The 14,297-nt window shown below is 43.8% G+C and overlaps 1 protein-coding gene across 2 annotated transcripts in view; it reads right to left on the bottom strand.

Moving 5' to 3' along the window:
* Positions 1 to 14,297, bottom strand: part of baiap2l1a (BAR/IMD domain containing adaptor protein 2 like 1a) — a 167,350-nt gene that overhangs the window by 128,795 nt on the left and 24,258 nt on the right. For both annotated transcript variants that reach the window (XM_038819842.1, XM_038819841.1), the window contains exon 3: positions 3,732 to 3,818. In XM_038819842.1, coding sequence (XP_038675770.1) covers positions 3,732 to 3,818 — 87 coding nt within the window. The remainder of the gene's footprint in view (positions 1 to 3,731; positions 3,819 to 14,297) is intronic.

Below are 14,297 nucleotides of genomic sequence, written 5' to 3'. Positions count from 1 at the left end.
TGCTACATTAATTGAACCTGACCAGTCTGGTGGAGGGGATGAAGGGGGCCTTGAAAATGTGGGATGCCCTACTGAGATCCTTGGTGGGGAGAATGCAGGCGGTCAAAATGAACATTCTGCCAAGGTTCTTATTTGTTTTCCGTGTGTCCCAATCTCCCTCCTGAAGTTTTTTTTTGTTGGGGCTTGATAAGTTAATCTTGGCCTTTATCGTGGCAGGTAAGAACCCCAGGATTCAATGGACTGATGGACTGGGCTGGGTCGGGGTCGGGCAGATGGAGGAGGCTTCCTGTGTAGATTTGTGTTTAAGGATGTTCATTACAGCCCTTCTTCCAATCTCTCCAGCCAGGTTCTCTACGAACACGGTGATGGTGGCATCCCTAAGACGTTGGGGCCAATTCAGACAGCATTGTAAATTGGGACCAATGTCAGTACTGTCACCAATTTGTATAAGGATTTGGAAGATGGAGGGGGTCAAGGGATTTGTTGTGGAGGGTAGGTTTGCGGGGCTGGGTTGGCGGAGTGGTTAGCACTGCTGCCTCACGGCATCAAGGTCCCAGATTCGATCCCGACTCTTGGTCACTGTCTGTGTGGAGTTTGCACATTCTCCCTGTGTTTGCGTGAGTTTTGCTCCCACAGCCCAAAGATGTGCAGGATAGGTGGATTGGCCACGCTAAATTGCCCCTGGTGCGGCAATTGCTCAGCCCTGGATCGTAAGAAACTACAGACAGACGTGAACATAGCCCAGTCCATCACACGAAACCGCCTCCCATCCCGCTGCCTTCGGTAAGCGGACAGCATAATTAAAGGCCCCTCCCACCTGGGTTATTCTCTCCTCCAAGCTCATCCATTGGGCAGGAGATACAAAAGTCTGAGAACACTCACTAACAGATTCAAAAACAGCTTCTTCCCCGCCGTTACCAGACTCCTGAATGACCCTCTTATGGACTGAACTGATCTCTCTGCGCATCTTCTCTACTGAGTAGCACTACACTCTGTATGCTTCACCCGATGTCTATGTATTTATCATAGATCCTATGTTTTTCATGTATGGAACGATCTGTCTGGACCGGACATAGAATAATACTTTTCACTGTACCTCGGAACTCGTGACAATAAGCCCAAATCCAATATTCTGTTTTGTATATGATAAACTGAAATTTGTTTGAATAAAAATATTTCAAAAAAAGAATGTCTCTGATTTTCTTTTCTTTGGTTCTCCAGGTTTTTATTTTTTTTCTGCAGTTTCTGCGAGGTTTTGAGTTGTTCCATTCACCGCCATGTTGCAAGGTGTTGGACATAGTTTAGTAGGTCTTATTAAAATATTTGCAGTCATAGGAAGCTCAACAGTAAATATTTATTAACTATTGGAAACTCCATTTTCGAGTCCAGCAAAAGTTCAGGCCAGGAGCTGTCTCCATGCTTGCTTCTATATGCGGTTCTGTCTAACACTGCACTGAGCCAGAGGTGCAGATCATGGTGTTCTTTTACGTCGGTACTGTACTCAGTCCCATGTTAACCTTTTATCTGCCAGACCCTTATACTACAGGTATGTCTTCAAGTAGTAGAGAGCTTTCCCGCATCCCCATTAACATCAGTTTTGCTAGGTCTCTTTAATGCCACTCGGTCAAATGCTGCCTTGATGTCTAGGGCAAATACTCTCATCTGACCTGTGGAATTCAGCTCTTTTATCCATGTTTGGAACAAGGATGTAATGAGGTCAGGAGCTTGGGAACCACACTTAGCATTGCTGACAGATTATTGCTGTATTAGTGTCGATATCTTCTATCACTTTGCTGATGATTGGGAGTAGACTGGTGGGGTGGCAACTGGCTAGATTAGAATTCAAAGAATTGTTATGTGCAGAAGGTCTTTTGGCTCTTCGCATCTGCACCAGCTCTCTAAACGAGCATCATGGCTTGGTGCAATTTCTCTGCATTTTCCATACCCCTGCACATTGTTGTGCTTTTTGTAACAGGACATAATAATCGTTTATTGTCACAAGTAGGCTTCAATGAAGTTACTGTGAAAAGCCCCTAGTGGCCACATTCCACGCCTGTTCGGGGAGGTTGGGACAGGAATTGAGCCCACGCTGCTGCCTTGTTCTGCATTGCAAGCCAGCGATTTAGCCCACGGTGCTAAACTAGCTTTTGTGGGCAACTTTCCACAGTGTTGGGTAGATAACCAAAGTTGTAGCTGTCCTAGTACAGCTTGGAAGTGGTGACTTTCTATTTTTTTTGGTACACCACTGGAAATAAACATTCTCCTTTTTAAATCTGATCAGCAGACAGAGAAACAGAAAAGGAATAATGATCCTACCAATTGCAGGTATTTTCATTTAATGCATGGGGAAAAGCTAGCCATCGGCAGTCCTGGAAGAACTAGGGGAGCTAAATTCCAGTCAGGATGGCAAAGTATTAGGAGACCTGTGTCCACTTTTATCTTCTTTGCTGCCATCCAGCTGGATTTCATGCAGTATAGGAAGACAAATGCAAAAGTAAATAAGATGATGCAGAGAGAGCGCAAGCACAAGAGAGATCATACAAAGTGCAAGTGCAATTGATTTAATTGCTGTGTTAAAATTCACAAACCAACTAAAATTAATTGTGTGTCTCATAGGTGACCACTTGGAATAGATAATGGAAAATTAGAGACATAAAATAAAGCAAAAAGTCTGTGTCTTCAGGAGTCAAAGGGAAGGGTAGGAAATTGGCAAAATAGAATCAGTATTTTCAGAGTTATGTTATGTAAACTTTAATAGTTCTTGGTCTGCAATGATGCCACTTTATATAGAGTTTTTAAAAAATTATATAAAAAATGTGAAGAAAATATGGATGGTGTATCCCTACTTGAATACCTTTATCTATGGGGCAGGTTTATCTCAGTTGGCTGGACAACTAGTTTGTGATGAAGAGCGAGGTCAACAGCGCAGGTTCAATTCCTTTACCGGCTAAGGTTATTCACGAAGGTCCGCCTTCTCGACCTTGCCCCTCGTCTGCTGATCCTCAGGCTAAATCACCACCAGTCAGCTCTCCCCCTCATAGGCGGAAGCAGCCAATGGTCATCTGGGACAATAGCGACTTTACTTTAATCTGCAGATTTTAATCAGAACTGGAAGATTTCACTAACCCTACCTGTTGCTAAATACACTTGCAAGTAGATGAACCACCAAAGTCAGCTACATCATAAAGCCATCCATAAAAAAAATGTTTCAACAAGTAAACATTTAATTACAATTTAAAAGACTGTGAATACATCATAACCCTTACCCTAAAACAATCCAGTGAATAATATTGACTCTTGTTCCTTAGTACAAGTACTCCAGCGGAAATTATGCCACAGTGCTTACTTTTTCTAGTTATTCATCAATAATGATGTTAATCTGTAACCGTGTTTTTGAAGTTTGATACAAAAATTGGAAAATGGTGATTAAAGAACCTATTAATTAATTTGAAGAACAGTCAATAACCGATGCAGCATTCCTTCCTTAACCAACATCCACAAGGCAGAAATTAACTGGTTGTTCATTGCAATGCTATTTGAAAGATCTGTTAAAACAGTCTGTGTTCGCCTGCATAACAGCACTTTCATTTTAAATTGACTGTACATGAAACACCAAGATGTTCCTGACATAAGACACTTTATAAATAACACTTATTATTTATCTCCCAGCAGAGAAAGTTTATATGTGAACTGAGGTACAAAATGCATCCATTGAGTCACGCCCATCTTACCTAGCTCTTTGGAGACCGGTGACTGAGAACTCAGCTCTCCCAATTTTGAAATGCCATCAAAGTATATCTTGCCTGCAGCCACCATAGCTGTTAAAGTGAACAGAGAATAATATTTTGACAAACTGTAGTTAATTAGAACACAGACAGTTACAATATTATTTTGTTCTAAGACAAAACATCCAGTATCTGTGAATCAAAACTGGAATCATTTTTTTTTAAATTTTAGATTACCCAATTATTTTTTTCCAATTAAGGGGCAATTTAGTGTGGCCAATCCACCTACTCTGCACATTTTTTGGGGTTGTGGGGGCGAAACCCACGCAGACACGGGGAGAATGTGCAAACTCCACACGGACAGTGACCCAGAGCCGGGATCGAACCTGGGACCTCAGCGCCGTGAGGCAGCTGTGCTAACCACTAGGCCACCGTGCTGCCCTCAAAACTGGAATCATAACAAATAACAATTAATAGTAATAGTAGTAATAGGCTAATAGTAACATTATATTTTCCAAGTGTAAAGTTGCAAGTGAATCAAGGTTGCAAGCGAAAGTTGGTCAATATGGATAACAAAACCAGCTTTGAGAACTAGAGTATGAATAGCAAAATAAGCATTCACATGAATTGCTTATATGTGTTACAAATATGTGTTGCGCTCTTAGGATGAGTTTTTATGAAACCTTTTCGTAATCTGCCCTAATTTCTCCAACTGTGGCTCGGTAATTTTTATTCAGTAATGCCGCTGTGAAATTCCTTGGGTTGTTTTAAATATGTTAAAAGTGACATATAAAGGCAAGTTGCTGTAGTATCAAAGTTGCATCATTTGCATTTTTTCTTTATGTATCTAGATTATAGCATGGTACATTGAAGAACCAGGGCTTCAAAGGTTTTTTTAAGAGGTTAAACTCAGAAAACAAAGTTTAACTGCTTTCTTGAATAATTGCTGTTCAGTAGTAATAGAAAACCAGTTGGTACAATATTTAAAACTAAAACTAAAATGTCTTTGTTTTTCTTTAAACACGTGAAAATGTACAATTATCATCCTTTCCAATCGCACAAGTTATTAAAGTAACACACCCATCAGATTATCTGGAAGTAAAATTGGAATATAAATTGATAAAGATCAATGCAAATTCCTTTGACCAATGCAAAAAAGGAAGTGTCAGTTTTTATGGGCTGGGTCCCCATTTCAGCCGACTGGGACTAGAATAATTATTGTCCAAGATTTTAAACGAGTTTAAACAAGAGCTTCTAACAGCATGGTGTAATCTGGAGCCTGTAGACTTAATTGGACAGTTTCCCTATGGACTAATAATATTGTCAAAAAGTATGAGGAAGTTTAAAATTAAACCCTTCTAAAAATTTCAATCTTTAAAGTATGCCATATATTATTTAAATTAACCCCAGTTTTCTAATTTTGTCCAACAATGACACTGAGTTGGAACAACTTTTTCCCTAGGTTTCTGCTGCGGCGCTCAATTATAATTGGGAAGGGATCTTTCAAACATTAGCAAGATAAACTCCCGAGAACAACTAAAAGAATTAAAATTGCTCCCTTAACAACAACCAGACCAGGAAGAGCCATTACATCTCCTTCAACCATGAGAAATGTTAGCTTCTTTCAAGTACAACCAATTAGGATCACATATTCCTTGAACCAATAACTGTAGAGTTTCAATACGGGTAGAAACCCATTTCCATTTTAGGTAGCAGAGTACAACATTTATTTGATGTTAGGATCCTGTCATGTATCAGAGTAACACCATTGGCTGGTGTAATGTCACGTGTTATGTAATGACATAATCGGAGAATTTTGAGGCTTTTGTGGAGTTCACCTGGTACCCTGTTCGAGCAGTATCTTGTAGGTAAACGCCTTGTGCTATGTTATATGAACTCGATGTGTGCACCTCTGATTCTCTCTCTTTGCGGCTACAACAAAAAAGAAACTGCCGACGAGAACTAGGCTGTAAAAATCAGGAGAAAAACAACTTTCAACAAAGATTTTGAGAGTCAGAAAAAGGAATCATCGACGGCCATCCAGGCCCATACATCGTCAGGCAAAACACTGTCGAATTCCAAGACAAAATCATTGTTTTGGCAAGTAAAAACAATTCTCTAGTAAATACTTGGACATCGTACAGTTTGTAGTGGGGCATTGGCGAATCATTTGATCAATCACGACAGCCAGCCACTAGTGCAAGTAAAAGAGTTTTCAAAAAGACAAAAAACTACTGGATGACTGCAAGTTACTGGGGGCGTACTTCATACAGAGGATCAAAGTTTTCAGTACACTTACTGCTATAGTGGGTAGAGCTGCGGAGACCGTGCACAAGGCACTTAAACGGGTGCGGGAGCGCAAACTTATGGGGCTGCCAATTCTGCAACCTCCTGCCTGGAAATGATGAGGGGGGGAAGAAGGCATAGAATGAAGGAAAGGCTCTAGTAATTCTTTAAAGCCAATCAGACAGCAGCAAGCTTACATACTGCACTTTTCTCAGCTCATTTTGGAGGAAAACATTAATTTAAAAATATATATTTTTATCCTGATTTTCATTTTATATAATACACAATAGTGCAAAAGAACAAGACAAGAGTAAAACATTGGTACAAACATAAAACCCCAAAACATAGCCTACCCACTCCCACAACCTAACCAACCCTCCCTTCCCTTCTGCCCCCCTTTTACACATGGTTTTCTACTGGTTATTTACATTTGGCTGGTATCAACATTGCTACATTAATGTTTAAACATACAAGAAGTATAAAAAACAAGGGGCGCAATTCCCCCCCCCCCCCCCCCCCCCCCACGCCGGGTGGGAGAATCGCGGGGGCGCTGGACGAGTTCTGCCATGCCACCCCGGCATCCGCACGCGATTCTCACACCCCCCCCCCCCCAAACCGGCACGCCGTGATTTACGGCTGGCCGCTCGGAGATGGGCCGTCGTACAGATGCGCCTGTGGCGGGGTGGGAGGGAAGAGAAATCGAGCACTGGGGGGGGCGCTCAAAAGGAGTCTGGCCCGCGATCAGTGCCCATCGATCGGCAGGCCGGCCTCTCTGAGAGATGCACTCCTTTCCTCCGCCGCCCTGCAAGATCACTACGACATTTCTTGCGGGGCACCCGCGGGGAGGGTGGCAACCGTGCATGCGCGGGTTGGCACCCGACAACCTGCGCATGCGCGGGTGATGTCATTTACGTGGCGCCAAGGTCCAGCGCGCGTAAATGACACGGCGCCGCTCCTAGCCCCCGGGGGTGGGAGAATAGGGGGTGAGGAGCGGCCTCCGACGCCAGAGTGAAACACTCCGATTTTCACTCCGGCGTCGGCACTTAGTCTCCTGTTGGGAGAATCCCACCCAAGGGATCTATTGTCATGCGAGTGTCCCTTTAAGAAATTTTATCAGTGATGTCATTTGTGGGTGAAGCTGGGCTGTGGCTGTCAAGTGAGAGGGGGCTTAGTTTTTTGGTTTCATTTTAGTTTGGTTTGTTTGGACTGCAAAAGAAGAGGCAGTGTTGGAAAGCACTGTGTTAAGCTGCAGGAAGTTTTCCCTGTTTTATTTTAAAGCTGTTCCAGTGAACTGAAAGCACATTGGGGGCGGGATTCTCTGACCTCCTGCTGGGTTTTTGGGCGGGGTGGGGATCACGCCACGCCGGTCGGGTCCCGCGACAATTCTCCGGGCTCCGAGCGGCCACCTGTTTTCGACCAGTCCTGCCGGCGTGAAATAGACATGGTCCATCCCGGCGGGACCTGGCTTGGAGGGGTGTTCGCGGTCCTAGTCAGGATAGTGGTAGAGGAGATGGACCCGTTGGTGGCAATATTTGGGGTTTCAGAGAAGCCAGAGCTTAAGGAGAGGAGGCAGGCCGATATCGTGGTCTTCCCTTCTCTGATTGCAAGGCGTCCCATTTCCTGCACTAACGAGCTCCATTTGCCACTTTTACTTATTTTAAAATGGTGGCCTGATCTCTCAACCTCCCCCACCATGGCCTCTGGAGCCCCCAACTCAGTTATAAGGGGGTTAGAGTCCCCCCTCCCCCACCTCACCTCATAAGGACCTCGTAAGGGCAGGGCCTCAATAGGTCCGATTCCTTCCCAATGTCTGCAAAGTGCCATCTGGGCACCTTGGCACTACCAGCCTGGCATCCTAGCAGTTCCTCTTCCAGGCTGGCAGAGCAGCCTGGAAACCTCAGCAGCACTGCATTGCACTGCCAGGGATCCCAGGTGGCAGTGCCAGGGTGCCAATCACCCCCCCACCCCACCGGTATGCCCGGTCCACGTTTGTGAAGGTCACTGCTAACCAGTGCGTGCTCGAGGTCTCAAAGGCATGGGGTTAGATCCCGTGCCTTGGGTAACTGCGTTGAGTGCATATTCAAGTGAATATGCAAATTGAGGTCCCACCCATTCGATCTTACGAGGCATAGCAAGCCGGGCAAATCTCACGCGAGGTCTCGCGCGCAAGATTTACTGACTGGGAAGCATCCTGAGTCAGGTGAGGCACGGCTGTTAGTGCCATACATCTACAGCATGTGTCTACAGTTTTCCAACATGCTGCTGGTGACCAACCTTTCTAGTGAATAGATTCTGGAGAGGGCAGCCTGGCTCCTGGATTAGATTTTTCCCATTTGGTTCCCAATAACCAGGCACAGTAATACCCTCATTGGCTGGGTGGATTTAGCTGCACAGCGGCAGGTAGATCACTAGTGCTTTATGCCTTTTGTTGGTTATTGCCCAGTTGGGATCTCACACCCTGGCTCTTGTTAACCTCAGATAGGTGAATGTGTTCATACAAAATGCAGGGAGATACTCAATATCAGCCAACATGGGTTTCTCAGTAGATCGGTCCATCGATTCTTATTCACAAGGGACATCCGTGTCTGTTAGCCATCAGACAGGCCAAAATAAAACCCTACATGGGAGACAGATAGCATATTGAAGGTAGAGGAATCTTCCAACAACATCAGGTGCAAGTGGCTAGAAGAGAACAACATTCCAAAAGCAGAGTCTTTGACCTGAGGAATGTGTACTTGCAAGAAATTACACCTCAGGTGAAAAATGGACTCCATCAATTGTATTAGCCAAAACGGGTCTGATTTCAAATACTGTACAATCTGATAATGACTGAATTTGGCGTTGGCACGCAGACCAATTATTGCTTGCACATAGTGAGAGTACAGAATCTGCACCAGATGTTTTCGCCACAGAGAGTATGCACAGTGACATGCCTGAATTGAGCACAATTGTCAAAATTACAGAATCTGTTACGACAGAATCATCCACACAATCAGAGACAGTTCCTGAGTTGGTTTTGCCAGATTTAACACTGACCAGTGTACAGGAGGACACTCCTAGTGCCCCTCAGAGCCAAGTTCCTGAACATTTTGCTCTGCCAAAACGAGATAGACGTCCACCCAAGAGTCCGTCTTACTAATGTACATATGTATCATAACATAACAATGTTAGGCTATGGTACAATGTGTTGGATCTGTGTTATAAAGTGTTTGATTAAGTAAAAATTCTGGGGACACTAAAGGAGTAAAGGAGGGAGGGGTGTTATGTATCAGTGTATCACCATTGGCTCGTGTAATATCACGTGTTATGGAATGACGTCACTGGGGCATTCTGCGGGCTTTTGTGTAGTTCACCATTGTACCCGGTTTGAGAAGCATCTTGTAAAGAAATCCCTTGCACTATGTTACAAACTCGACATGCGCCACCTCGGATTCTCTCCGTTTGCGGTTACAACAAAGAATATAACAGATCCTATCTTGCGTCCTTCAGTGGAAGGGAGAAATGAATGAACAACGTAACTACTTGCACCTTTCTGCAAGGAATCTGGATGAGCCCGCATTCACAACTAAACCATAGTTCGTCTATTCATGATCTTTATGCCTGGAAATTAGTTCTGGTAAGCTGTCTCCATCTCCTTTGGTACATTAAATGATTTCCGATCTTGTGTCCCCAGTCAGTACAGTAGTCCAGTCTGAGAGAACTGATTACCAATCTCCCTGATTTTCGGGCTGCAATTACAGTGCAAGTTTTATGTTGATGTGAAGTGGTCTCAGGCTTTTAATCAATGGTAAACCTGTGCAAGTAAATTTGGTGTTAAAGCTTGAACGGACACTCAAGTGAAAATCCAAGGAGTCTCATTTCATTTTGTTCCAATGTGAGTCAGGCCCTGGCTTTGAATTCAAACCATGTTTATGTTATAACTGTAAAATTGATGCAATGTAAAACCGCCACAGTTGCAGCATAAATGCACCATTGATAACCTTCCAATTCAGTACTAAAATCCAGCCTTGGTCACTGGAATGGAACCACTATTACCAGAGAGAAGTTTTTCATTCAATGTAAATATAATTAAATTTGTCATGGAAGAAGGCAACAAAGTTTGATCTACTTTTTTATTCATAAAATGCCACCATTCTGTCAAAATTCACAAGATTAAGTTCAATCTCAGGTAATTTACAGGGCTAAAAGAATTATATTAAGTTTCAATTAACCTAGATTTACAAGATTTGAGGATAGCTACATGTTAGCCTATTCATATTGACCACCTGCCAAAACAAAGTCTTCTCAAAGAAGTATAATATTATGTCCATGTAAATACCTTGGTCAGGCCTCAGAATACCTTGCTCAGATTTGGTCTCTCCACAGGCTTTGGAAAACTATACACAGGAGGGCCAAAAGATTAATTCCCAATATGTAGCATCTTAGCTATGAACAGAGACTATAGGAACTGGGACTTCAATCTTCAGGCAAAGCATAGAACTCGAGGTGATCTGATTGAGGTTTGTAAGATGTTGAAGGGAATAAATTACCTTTGATAAAGAAAGACTGGCATGTATATCGAGTTTTTCACAACCAGTGGATAACTTACAAGTGCTTTACAGCCAATGATATTCTTTTGCAATGTAGTCATTATTGTAATGTAGGAAATGCAGGTGCCAACTTGCACAACATTATTGTGATAACAACCAGATAATCTGTTTTAGCGATGCGAATTGGAGATAGATATTGGCCAGGACGCCAGGAATAATTCTCCTGTTCACCTTCAAAATTGCAGATTGGGATATTCAATGCCGGCTCAAAGAACAGACAAGGCCTTGGTTTAATAGCTCTCTGGAAGACAACATCTCCAGCATTGCAACGCTCCCTTAGTACTGCATTGAACTGTCAGGCTAAACTTTAGTGCATAAGCAGAGGAATGGGACTTGAACACACGTTGTGTCGGACGCTAGAGTACGATTGACTGAGCCACAGGTGAACAGTTTGTTCCAATTCAATAGGTTAGGGAGGACCAGGGGTCACAATTTTCCCAAAGAATAGTGGACCTCTGGAATAGGCCTCCAGCACATGTGACACAGTGAATAGCTGAATTCCATTAAGTGAGAACAGGACCTGCTCCTAGCTGGGGCAGAGATCACCTTGTATTAAAGGTAGGTACTGCATAGCATTATCTGTGCCAGAGTGATCTCCTTGGAAGGTTTGATTGCTTAGGCAGCATTTCCCTAGATTCCAACCCATCCACCACCCCATAGACCTGGATTTAAAAAATCTTGTTTTGCATGTCTACGAGGAGATCACATGATTGTGGCACTAATGGGAGCAAATATTGTGATGGACTATGTATAATGTGGAAAAATGTGAAATTGTCTTATTTTGGCAGGAAAAATGAAAAAGCATATTATCCAAATGCTGAGAGACTGCAGGACTTTGGGATGCAGAGGGATCTAGGTGTTCCAGTGCATGAATTGCAAAAGATTAGTACGCAGATACAGCAAATAATTAAGAAAGCTAACAGAATGTTATTGTTTATTTGGAGGGGAATCAAATACAAAATTAGGGAACTTACGCTTCAGTTATACAGGATATTTAATTTTTTTAAAAACAGGATGTGAGCTTTGCTGGCTAGGCCAGCATTTGTTGCACATCCCTAATGCCCTTGAGAAGGTGGTAGTGAGCTACCATCTTGAACTGCTGCAATCCATGTGGTGTAGGTAGATCAATTCTGCCATCGGGGAGGGAATTATATGATTTTGACCCAGCGACAGTGAAGGAATGGCGATATATTTCCAAGTCAGAGTGACTTAGAGGTGAACCTCCAGGTGGTGGCGTTCCCATGTGTCTGCTGCCTTGTCCTTCTAGATGGTAGTGGTCATGAGTTTGGAATGTGCTGTCTAAGGAGCCTTGCTGAGTTCCTGCACTGCATCTTGCAGATGGCACACACTGCTGCTACTTTGTGTCATTGGTGGAGGGAATATTTGTGGAAGGTGTGCCAATCAAGTGGGTTTCTTTTGTCCTGGATGGTGTCAAAATTCTTGAGTGTTGCTGGAGTTGCATTCATCAAGGCAAGTGGGGAATATTCCATCACACTCCTGACGTGTGCCTTGCAGATGGTGGACAGGCTTTGGGGAGTCAGGAGGAGAGTTCTCACCACAGGATTCCTATCTCTGGCCTGCTCTTGTAGCCACAGTATTTATATGGCTAGTCCAGTTCAGGATGTTGATAGCTGGGGCTTCGGTGATGGCAATGCCATTGAATGCCAAAGAGTAATAGTTTTATTCTCTCTTAATGGAGATAGTCACTGCCTAGCACTTGTGTGGCACGAATGTTACTTGCCACTTGTCAGCCCAAACCTAGATATTGGCCAGGTTTTGCTGCATTTGCATGTGGACTGCTTCAGTGTCTGAGGAGTCGCGAATGGTGCTGAACATTGTGAATCATCAGCGAACATCAGCCACTACCCTGAAGAAATCCTGCAGTGATGTCCGGGGACAGAGATGACTGATCTCCAATAACCACAACCATTTTCTTTTGTGCTAGGCAAGACTCCAACCAGTGGTGAGTTTTCCCCTTGATTCCCATTAACTCCAGTTTTGGTAGGACTCATTGATACCATACTCAATCAAAGATGTCAAGGGCAGTCACTCTACAGAGTTCAACTCTTTTTTTTCCATGTTTGAACGAAGGCTGGAATGAGGTCAGGAGCGGAGTGACCCAGTCGGAACCCAAACTGAGTATCAGTGAGCAGATTATTGATAACTAAGTGCTGTTTGATAACACTGTTGATGACCTCTTCCTATCACTTTACTGATGATGGAGTTTTGACTGATAGGGCGGTAATTGGCCGAGTTGGATTTCTCTAGCTTTTTGTGTGTATACAGAACATACCTGGGCAATTTTCCACATATCTTGTTAAATGCCAATGTTGTAGCTATACTGGGACAGCTTGGCTAGGAGCGTGGCAAATTGTGGGGCACATGTCTTCAATACTATTGCCAGGATATTGTCAGGGCCTATAGCCTTTGCAATATCCAATGCCTTCAGCCTTTTAAAAAAAATATCATGTGGGGTGAATCGAATTGGCTGAAGACTGACATCTGTGATCCTCGGGAACTCTGGAAGAGACCAAGATGGATCATCTACCCAGCACTTCTGGCCAAAGATAATTGCTAATGCTTCAGTCTTGCCTTTTGTAATGATGTGCTGGGCTCCTCCATCATTGGAGGATGAGGATCTTTGTGGAGCCAGGTTTTGGAGAGCCTTTCTGCAAAGGGAACAGCATTCGGGAGGGCTGGCGTTACCAAATTTAATGTTCTACTACTGGGCAGCAAACATTGAGATGGTGCAACAGCGGGGGGAGGGGGAAGCCAGGTCAAGCGGGGAAAAATAGAAGAGGCCTCAAGTTTAAGGACATTGGTTACTTTAGGGCTAAGTAAGGGCTATCCTGCGGCCCACATCCGGGCCGGGCTTTTATACCCAACAGGTTTCCCTTGTTAAGGGGAAACTCAACCCCTTTAACGGTGATGTTCATATTCAGCAGAGGTCACAGAGAACCTGATTGCCCATACCCAGTGACCTCCATGAGGGTTGTAACACTTTGTCTACACAAGGACTGTGCGGTGGTCACTCCTACCAATATAGTCATGGACAGATACATCTGCGGCAGGCCCCCAGATGTTAGTAAGGAGGACTTTGCAGGGCCAACAGGGCTGGGTTTGCCATTGTTGTTTCCAGTGCCTAGGTCCATGCCGGGTAGTCCGTCCGGTTTCTTTCCTTTTCATTGACTTTGTCGTGGTTTGATACAATTGAGTGGCTTGCAGGCCATTTTAGAGGGCTGTGGATCTGGACTTGCAGGCGAGACCAGGTGAGGATTTCCTTCCCTGAAGGACATTAGTGAAGCAACTGGATTTTTTACGACAATCGTTTCATGGTCTTTATTAGACTTTTGATTCCAGATCTTTATTGGTATTTCGATCTTGAACCAGACCCAAACAGTGGCTAGGATACTGGACAGAAACCCCAATATTTTGTGAGGAAAGGATACCTTGCTCCAGAAGTGATTTCATGCAAAATAAGGATATGGTATATTGAATCAAACGTTATTACCAACACATATCTTTAACATTACACTAAGAAAATAGATTACAATTACCCCGTAAACAATGCTAATCGGGCAGCACGGTAGCATGGTGGTTAGCATAAATGCTTCACAGCTCCAGGGCCAGGTTCGATTCCCGGCTGGATACGTGGGTTTGAGTAGGGTGATCATTGCTCGGCACAACATCGAGGGCC

This window comes from Scyliorhinus canicula, chromosome 15 (genome assembly GCF_902713615.1).
Source record: "Scyliorhinus canicula chromosome 15, sScyCan1.1, whole genome shotgun sequence".
NCBI lineage: Eukaryota > Metazoa > Chordata > Chondrichthyes > Carcharhiniformes > Scyliorhinidae > Scyliorhinus > Scyliorhinus canicula.
This window is presented reverse-complemented; position numbering and strand designations above follow the sequence as displayed.